At 33.0% G+C, this 10428-nt stretch overlaps 2 protein-coding genes across 2 annotated transcripts in view; both read right to left on the bottom strand.

Annotated features, from left to right (window-relative positions):
* The window catches only part of LOC128999475 (ankyrin repeat and fibronectin type-III domain-containing protein 1-like), a 32647-nt gene extending 31320 nt beyond the window's left edge, over window positions 1–1327 (bottom strand). Inside the window, exon 1 of the mRNA XM_054426017.1 lies at window positions 1315–1327. Within this exon, the coding sequence (XP_054281992.1) occupies window positions 1315–1327 (13 nt within the window). The remainder of the gene's footprint in view (window positions 1–1314) is intronic.
* A 4354-nt stretch (window positions 1328–5681) lies between these two features.
* Window positions 5682–7730, bottom strand: LOC129000092 (gastrula zinc finger protein XlCGF52.1-like). Its single transcript, XM_054426971.1, has one exon. It carries the CDS (start codon window positions 7396–7398, stop codon window positions 6073–6075), a length of 1326 nt encoding a protein of 441 aa, XP_054282946.1. The 5' UTR covers window positions 7399–7730; the 3' UTR covers window positions 5682–6072.
* Between the last annotated feature and the right edge of the window lie 2698 nt (window positions 7731–10428).

Here is a 10428-nt window from a genome sequence, read left to right on the forward strand (position 1 = left end):
TGGTAATTTATTGTTCTATTGAGGCAGATTTTAAATAATGCATTAAATTGATAAATAATAATATTTTTTATCGAAATGGTGTTAGGTATTGTTTATTAAGGTGTAACTAACATGTATAAACGAAAAAAGTTGAGTTTTAGTAAATTAGGTTCTTATGGAACCGAGGTCACACCAGCTACAATCAAAATGGCCTATCTCAACTATAAAGGAGTGGGCTAACCTAGGCGACGTGTTTTCTATTTCGAAATGATGTAATAAACATATTTTGAAAGAATAAAGAAAATCGTGCTAAAGGGATAGGCCAGCAATAGAAATTTATGGTAATTTATTGTTCTATTGAGGCAGATTTTAAATAATGCATTAAATTGATAAATAATAATATTTTTTATCGAAATGGTGTTAGGTATTGTTTATTAAGGTGTAACTAACATGTATAAACGAAAAAAGTTGAGTTTTAGTAAATTAGGTTCTTATGGAACCGAGGTCACACCAGCTACAATCAAAATGGCCTATCTCAACTATAAAGGAGTGGGCTAACCTAGGCGACGTGTTTTCTAGTTCGTAATGATGTAATAAACATATTTTGAAAGAATAAAGAAAATCGTGCCAAAGGGATAGGCCAGCAATAGAAATTTATGGTAATTTATTGTTCTATTATGAGGTCCATTCCAGGCTGCATAGCTACACTACTAAAAAGTGGGCTAACCTATACTACGTCATTTTATGTTCATAACAATGTGTTTAACACATATCAAAAGAAAAACGAGAAAAAAATTTAAGAGGATATGCCAGCAATAGGTTTTTACGATAATTAGTTAGTAATTTTAGGTAGTTTATTAGTTTGTATTAATATCAAGGTGATTTCTACATTAATAAGCTTAAAAGTGCCCAGTATTGTTCAATACCAGATAAATAATGTAAATAGACATTTAGAACATACATTTTTGTAATAGCATCGGCGTGCAACCGAGGTCACACGAAGTGCATTCTAGGATACATAGCTACACTATTAAAGAGTGGGCTAACCTTGAATACGTCATTTTTTGTTCATAACCATGTGTTTAACATATATCAAAAGAAAAACGAGAGAAAAACTTAAGGGGAACCGCCAGCAATAGGTTTTTATGGTAGTCAGCTAATAATTTTATCATTTGGAAAAAATTTAAGGTGGTTACTACTTTAAATAACCTCAAACGTGTTTAATATTGTTCTTTATTCTCTAAATAATGAAATAGTAGTTTAACATTCAACGTATTGTACAGTTTTATATATATATATATTACTTAACCTTCATAATCAACGCTGTGCGTGTACCGCCAAACGCCATCTTGGCCGTGTTTCGCAAAAAAAAAATTCCCGCCACTTGATATTTTGGAGGTTATGTCAGCTGCTCTGTGACGAATCCTACTGTGACGCCATCATTGTTGTGACGTTTTACTGTGACGTATATTCGTCGGAGGGGCGGTAGGGGAAGTGGAATGGGTTATTGCTGTTCTATTGCCAGTTTCACGCTGATTAGAAAGTTTTGGTTCGACTCTTGTTTTGAGGTTAGTTTTTTTGTTTCAATTTCATATCACAATATTCATTCACAATCACAGCTGATTCGATCTTAATAACTTTTTTCTTGCTCTGTTTTGGCCAGCTGATTTGTTTGTTTTGAGCAGATTTCGTAACCAGGTAGCTTTTATGATTTTAGTTGATTTGTTGCAGTTAAAATTAAAGTTAAAATACTTATTTTGTTAATTATATTAGTGAATTTTTCAGAAAATGAACAAGCTCATGGTGGAAGGAAAAACATAGGTGTGCTATTCCCGTCATATGCCGACGTTACTCAGATTGCAAACACCATTTTACCATTTACAAAAAAGATTTTTGTAAATGGTAAAATGAAAAAATTATTATAAAAATAATGAGGTCAATAACACCATACGCCCAAATGCATATATATTTTATGTGTGTGTGGGTGTCCGTTAGCACAATAACTAGGGGGGAAATGATCCGATTTTTGTAAAATTTATTCTTAAACAAGTTCATAAACCAACATGATCAGATTATTTTTGCTTATGTCTTAAAAATTGGGTTTTCCCAATTTTGACACAACATAAAATTTTAGAATAAATAAACTATATTGTATTTAGCAGATATATATTTAAAAATTTGGCAAAATAATTTATTTTACCATATACTGTACTATTAACATTTGATCGAAAAACACCCAAGCATTGCTTAGTCTGCAGGGTACAATTCGGGGATTTTCAATAATTACATCCTATGCTCTAGTAAAGATGGGTTTCAAAGCTTCTAATCCACCAAAAGATGGTTTGTCCCAAAATGTCTAAAATCAAACTTTCCTGATCAGCAGAGGTCGTTTTGGGTTTTTGCTGTTTACGCCAGTTTTCCAGTAGCATTATTAGTGGAGGAATTAGATGAAGAAGAGAGAATGCAGTGCTAGCCCATATTATGTGCTTGGATGTGCCCAAGTTAGTGTTGCCTTGGTGTGCCTCAAATGGAACCCGTCGCCCCCTACCGCACCCAAGTCTGAGACGCTATCTCTGTGGTCAAATTTGTACCATTTCGGACCTTTCCATAGTTGGTTAACTTACCATGAATGTACTAAATTTCAAACGGATCGCTTTAAAAATTTCAACAGACAGGGTTTTACGGGGAGGGGGTAAAAAATTAGTTTTACTAATTTTTGACTTCCAAAAAAACACAAAATTACCCGATTTATCTCTAGTAGCCCATTTCAAAGAGCTTAATAAACAAATAATTTAATACATCAACGTGTTTTTCTACGGTTAAACAGAAAAACAGAGAAAATTCCAAAAATTTTAAATTCCCACAATAATCTTAAGGAGAATAAGTAGGTAAACTGTTATAGTTTGCTTGTTTATGGATATACTTTTATCAAACTTGGAAAATTTGTTTATTTCATACTAAGCTATTAATATTTTACAAAAATCATACTTTATTATACCCTTCCTGTAGCAGCAAACCTAGGTATTTGACAAACGTAATGTTATACAAATGGATTTAATTGAAAATAATATCAGGCAAATGGACATTCCCTCACCTGCAGGTTTGCTGCGGTTGGCGTATTGATTTCTATATTGTGCCAGCAACATTTTTGCTTTAAGAGTAGCAGTAGAAAGAATTTAAATAAACACTTTAAGCCAAATTGGTCTGTGCCAGGAATTGAACCTGTCCCTGATGAGGCACTAGTCAGAGAAGTTACCCACTATAAGCTAGCAACACCGAATATATTAAAACAAGCTGCTCTGCTGCTGTACCCGTGCTTCGCAACGGAGAGGAAACTGAAGCGACAAATTTGATCTCTAAATCTGTTATATAGAATAGTAACACATTCCCCTTTGGTTTCAGGACCATAACTCAATTAATTGTAACTCTTAGTTTAAAAAATATAAACTTATAAGGCTACCTAGTACGAATGATATGAGGCGCTGATGCATCTATGAAAATAATGTACAGCTACGCATAGGATTACATTTTCAAATGATAAGCTTACATAAAGATTTTTTTGTATAAACGTACATATAAAGTAAATATAAAAACAGTTTATATTGATTTCACATTGTTTTACCATAACTACTGAGCTTTTTTTAAATTTCAATCTTTACCTGCAGATCAGTGTGTATATATCACAATAATATCAAGTTCAAAACGTGTATGTATATGCATTTATTTACATCATCATTAAAACATTGAGTAAAGAAACACAGTTACGTTACAGAATCGATTTTAGAAACAAAAGTGAATTGGGCACAGCTTAGTTTTGTGATATTCTCCATAGTCAAATTAAAGCAGTGTTGTAAAAAACACAACTACTTAAGCAGGTTTCTGTAAATGTAAAAAACGAATGTGAAGTAGAAGATAGAGGAAAATATAAGTAGTAGCTACCTCTGGACAGAATAAAATGAGGTATTATTAAATTTAGTTTGTAAATTAAATTAAAACACAAATAAAAGTGTAAACCTTGAGTCAGTTAAGTTTTTAAAACTGTACCAGTACATATATCTTAGTTTTTAAAACCTATTAAAATCCTAATCCAAACATTTGTTTATCAGTTAAAATTTGTAAACAAAAAGCTACCATATCAAAATTATTCAAAAAAATTTATACATTGTAATGATACTTCTGTTTCCATGAAAATAAGTATATTTTCATAAATATTTTAACCAAACTTCTCTCATAATCATAAAACTTTAGAATCTTGGGAGCAGAAACTGTACCTCTTAACCTCTGCTGCTTGAACTGTATTTACAGCAAGCTGACTTCAATTAATATTTTTGACTACTTACAAAATGTTAACATTGAAACTTTGGAAGTCCATGGGGCGTAGCCAGCCCAAGGGAAATATACCTAACAGAAATAGGCCTACATGTTAACCGGGTATAAAAGCTACCTTCATAAAAAATTTTATTTCAATTGGTTCAGTGGTTCTTGTGTTATTGAGTAGCAGACATACAGACACACACCATCTCATTTTTATATATTATATTTATATAATTTTTAGTATATAGATTACTTGATTGTAACTTGTTATAGCATTATGAGTTCTTAAGGTATGTGTCAACATGAGGTAACGGTTATTAATAAGAGGAATAGGCAATCAAATTATTATTTATATACACATGTACAAAACAAACTATACATTAAATGTATTGAGTAGATTTGGTGAATATAAATTTTATTTTAAATATGTATAACAGTATTCATTCAATTAAAATTAGTAGTTAATGGCTCATGAGCCAAAACATTTGTTTTTTACATCTTAATCAAAGATAAAATTATAACATTACAATTTTGTATACAAGAGTTCCTTCAGCAATGTTGCATGCACATGTTTTTACAAATGTTTCTCGTTCTATTACATGTAGCTGGAATGTGACAAGTAAAACCAGTATCAAAGAAAGCTTAAGATGTGAACTGAAATGTAAAGGAACCTGAAATACGATACCTACTTAATTTTGGATGTTCGGGATTTTTTAACAATTAATGGTATAGTTACCCATAAAAACATCAAGATTTTGCTTAACAAGCTACAAACTTTAAAATACTATCAAATAAAAAAAAAACTATTATATACTGCATATACAGTACCTATTCTACAGGGTGTCCCCGAACTCTCTACCAAAATTTTAGAGCATTGTTCCTAAGTTAGAGACATATGTAAATACCATATTTAAATTGCCCGGAACTCCTTATTTACTTACACAGCCGCCGTTTTGTTTATTCCACTTATTAACTTTTTTCTAAAGAACGGGTAAACATACGACATTGAAACTTTTGCACAAACATTTATGACAACTAAGAAAAGCTAGAAAAAAATTATGAACATTTTCCAAATTCATCAAACAAAATTGCGGTCATTTAACATTTTTTTAAAATCAACGGGTTTTGAGTTATTTAAGAAACAACATTTTAAATGGCTGCCATTTAGTTTGATGAATTTGGAAAATTTTCATAATTTTTTTCTAGCTTTGCTTAGTTGTCATAAATGTTTGTGCAAAGTTTAAATTTCGTATGTCGAACCGTTCTTTAGAAAAAAAATAATAAGTGAAAAAAACAAAATGGCGGCTGTGTAAGTAAATAAGCACTTGCGGCCAATTTAAATATGGTATTTACATACGTTTCTAACTCAGAAACAATGCTCTAAAATTTTGGTTGAGAGTTCCGGGACACCCTGTATAATAACAACAGCATTGTTGTAAACCAATAAAACAATTCACAATGTTTATCTTAAAATAAAAGACTATGCAGAAACTGTAGAAACTGTCAGAAACTGTAGATGGATAAAAGGCCGTTCTGAAATTCTAGAAATTCCGGTGAGTCAGTGGCTCATCGATGGACTACAAAACCATGATAGCAATGTTGTAAGTTTGCGTCTTGGTGCTCAACACTAAATTTTATCAACACAGTTCCAGGCACAGGCCCAACCAAGCCTATGTGGATGGGCAACTGCAAAGTTAAAAGAGGCCACTAATATATATAAAGAAAGCAAAAACAAGTTACAGATCTTCAGTGTTTGATTTTTCCGACATACACACCATCTTACCTTCCACCAAATTGCCCTTTCCTAAAACAAGCTATAAGTTTGTCATTCGTGACTTGTATGACTTCATCAGACAACGTTAAAACTTCACCTGAAATCGGTATGATATCACGAATCACTTCACAAGATTGTATCGAAATTAATGATTTGCTTGTGTGAGCAATGAGCGCATGTCTCTTTAATTCTATTTGTCTTTTAAACACCTGATCACACTCCTTACATTGATATCTTGCCTTTAAGTGGATTGCCTTGTGTGCCTGCAAATTACTATTCATTATGAAGCTTTTTTGGCAAATTGGACATTTATACCGTCTTTTTCCTGAGTGGAACGACATGTGTGTTTCTAAATGACCCTTTTGCTTAAATGACTTTTCACATAATGTACATTGGTGGGGTCTTTCACCCGTATGGCTCAAAATGTGTTTTTGAAGAACTTCTAATCTAGCAAAAGATTTTTCACACCTATCACATTGAAAAGGCCGTTCGCCGGTGTGAATCATCATGTGTTGTTTCAAAAAGTTTGATCTTGAAAATGACTTTCCACAGTACTCGCACATGAAAGGACGCTCATTTGAATGGGTCTTTAAGTGTTGCTTCAACACATCTGGGGTTGCGAAGGATTTTGGACACAGACCGCACTTGTAAACTCTCAGCCCGGAGTGAGTCAACATGTGTCTCTTCAACCCTGACTGGCTCGTATAAGCTTTCTGACACGATGGACACTCATAGGGTTTATCTCTTGTGTAATGACAAAGCATATGAGTCGATAATGTCCCCTTCAAAGCAAACTTCTTCAGGCAAATGTCACACTGATGGTCAAGTTTACCATTATGCTTCAGCATGTGTGCCTTTAAACCACTTTTCTGGGTAAAGCTCTTATGACAGATTGAGCATTGATAAGGTCTTTCTTCAGTATGTTTTAACAGGTGTAACTTTAAGTATGAAAGCACTGTGAATGTTTTAGGGCATTTATGACAAAGGAAAAGGTCATCTGTATGAGCACAAGCGTGCGTTTTTAATTCAAATCTGGACAAAAAAACCTCCTTGCAAGTAAAACATTGGTGGGGTTGACTTTTCGAGTGTATGCGAGTAATGTGTATCCTTAACGATCTCAGGGAATGGAAGCTTTCAGAGCAAATCGTACAATGAAAATTTTTCTCTAAGTGGGCTGTCTCAGAAAAATTTTCCAAAGACTTCTCTGGTGTTATATCTGGGGAATATTCACAGTGAGTAAGTGCATGTGCTTCGAAGCATTTCTCAGTTTTAAAAGAGCTTGGACATACTTCACAAAGATAAGGTTTTTCTTCTATGCTACATTCATCCATAACTTAAATCTTCTTGGACATTTAGTTGACTGAAACAGTTATTCCCTATGAGTTTGAAAGTGAATTTCTTGACTTTTCTCTGTAAGATTCCATGAAGAATGTACACTGGCTAGGTTGTTCTAAATTGTGAATCAACGTATTTCTATTAAAATTATCCTTCCGGAAACAAGATTTTCACACTTATCACACATAAAGATATGTTGCTTTGATTCATCAAACATATATTTAATGAAAACTTCCTTGAAAGCTGATATCTTCGAATCTGGGTAAGGGTGATCCAAATCTACTTCGGAAATCATTGTCTTGCATCTTTCTGTCTATAATTCTGTCACTTTTTCCATCATGTTTTGTTATCTGCAAAATAACAAAACAGCTTGTGTTAGTTTTCCTGAATAAACAATCAATCCAAGTAAGTTTATTAACACAAAAACAAATACCCCAGCCACAGCAAACTAACCGAATTTCCATTTGTCTGATTTAATCTTTATAAATATAATTTAAATAACATATTTTTGATTTAAAGAAGTACCTGGGTTTGTTGAGTAATAAAGTGTGTTACCTAGTGAAATATAAATAGCTTAGTATAAAATAAGTATATTTGCCAGGTTTGGTCAAAATATATCCATAAACAAGTAAATTGCAATAATTTACTTATTCCCCATTAGAATGACATGGGTTGTTCTTGCGATTTGAAATTTACAATTTTTTTTTACTTTCTCCCTAGCCAATAACCGTACAAAAACACTTTAGATAACTTACTTAATTATTTGATTTTCAAGCTCTACAAAATGGCTAAGAAGAAATTGGGAAATCCTATGTTTTGAGGGTCAAAAATGAGAAAAACCTCTTTTCCCCCTCATAACCCCCCTTCCCCGTAAAACCACATTCCCATGTTCCGATCATGCTTGTTCGTGTATTCATTTGAATAATTATAGGTTTACACGTTTGTTCCAAATTTGGTCAACACGGGATGATTTTTGCTCGAGTTATCGTGCTAACCAACACACACAACTTACATATTATATGAACAAATGGTGTTTTTGCCCTCAGGGGACATCAAAATGAAAAAGTGAACAGTCCCAGGTCTAGGTCTAATCGTGAGACTTAAGGTAATAGCTTATTCTCTATATGGGAAATTCGCTAAAATGATTAGACAATAGACAATATTGTTTATTAACCCTTCCCAGATGGCCTATCGTATGTAGTCAGCAAAATTATTTTATTTTAATAAAAACTACAAAATATTTTTTTGTATCTATAATTTATACAATGTTGAAAAATAGTTGACCCATGCAGCACTTTTGTCTAAAATAATTTTTTACTTTCTTTATATTTTTTTCTTACGTATTTTTCATAGTACAAAATTATTTAAAACTATTTTTGAATTCAGTTTCTTATTCTTCTAGAAAAACCTTTATAAACAACGGTTAAAGATATAATTGAGTAAAAGGCCGAAGATTAATGATGTTATAGACAATAAACTGTAACAATAAATGTCGTAATAATCGGCGGATATATCCACTTATTGTCCGCGGAGCCAAAAAAGATACCGTCCCCTATGCCCAAAGTGCTAGCAGATATTTGCCTATAGTCCTGGAAGAGTTAACATACACGTTGAAAATAGTACAGCGTCATATTTAGCCTAGTGGGTTACAGAAACATATCATATTTTAAGGTCAGGAAATGAATTATTTTTCAAGGAAATCATGAATGTCTCCTGTGGCCTGAAGAGTTAACATCTTGCGTGAGCGCGGAGAGATCATCTCCATCTTCTACGATCGCAGCGGATCATGATGGAATTATGTAGGCGCGGAGAAAGAGATCATATCTAATCAAAATCTGTTTTATTGTTTGCAATATATATACATTTGGAATATGAAGAAAAAAAATAGTCCCGCATATGCCGTGCAAGACCTGTGCGCGTGACGAGTTCTATTACATATGTTGAAATTAATATAAAAATAAAACTAAATTAATCAAGATATTATTTACAACAAAACTACAGGAACAGTTAAATGCTAAGTAATTTTGTCGTGGTTGTTTGTGTAGTTCAAATAAACTTACGACCAAATAAGTAAGAGAACAGTTTTTTTAATAGAAGAGTTAAATGTGTGTATAATCCTCTAAAAAACTAATAACAACAATAAGCATAATGGTTGCTAAGACAGCATCAGCTGGGTCGAGTGAATGGAGTTGCAGATAGTAATGTCTGTGCGCTAAATATTGTTTGGTTTAATTGTGTATTGGTCTCATTAGGTATTGTATACTGAACTGATAAGTGTCTCAGACTGAAGCCCAATCTCCGACAGCCAACTGCTTACCGCTCGTTTGTAAACTGGAAGAGATACCTGTAGTAGATCTCTAATCTCTGATGGTATATTCCTATACAGAAAATTCGCAACATAAAAATAATTTGTAAGATTTGCAGATTTGAAAACTCTGGGTAGGCCTACCTGCATACCTACATTTATAGCTTCTCTGGTAGGATAGTTATGAGTGATTGGCGTCACTATTAGATCTCGATTGGAGTAGCCTAAGTATATATAGTCTAAGTAAAGTGTTTATAAATATGTTTATAAACTTGACACACCGAAAGTAATTTCAGTGTTTTTGAATAGCCTAATAAGTTTGTGGAAACGCAGCTGTTGAATTGAAAAGCTATTTTAATAATTAGTTTTTGAATAACAAACAATGGCTTTAAATTATAACTACTAGCTCCTCCGCATACTAACATTCCATATTGAAGTATTGATTGAACAAATGCATAGTAGGCTAAACAATTGTTGAGGTAAAATCTTGCGAGAGCGCAGAGACTTGAACTTCGTCCCCTTCGTTCATGACGAAATCGTTAAGATCTTTCGTGTTTGCAGGGACATGATCTTCGACTCCCGCGGACGCGATAAAATACTGGACATCTTCTGCGATTGAGAAAGACTCTTACGTTAGTGGAGAAATCGTAAAGATCTCTTGCAGTCACGCAGATTTCATCAACTTCTCCCGCAATTGCGGTGAAACAGATTATCGACAAAT

Source organism: Macrosteles quadrilineatus, unplaced genomic scaffold (genome assembly GCF_028750875.1).
Source record: "Macrosteles quadrilineatus isolate MER2022 unplaced genomic scaffold, UCM_ALF_1.0 Scaffold_8__2_contigs__length_117827958, whole genome shotgun sequence".
Lineage (NCBI taxonomy): Eukaryota > Metazoa > Arthropoda > Insecta > Hemiptera > Cicadellidae > Macrosteles > Macrosteles quadrilineatus.

Excerpts from the sequence above, each read along its gene's own strand:
- LOC129000092 (XM_054426971.1), bottom strand. The coding sequence starts at position 7,398 with ATGGATGAATGTAGCATAGAAGAAAAACCTTATCTTTGTGAAGTATGT.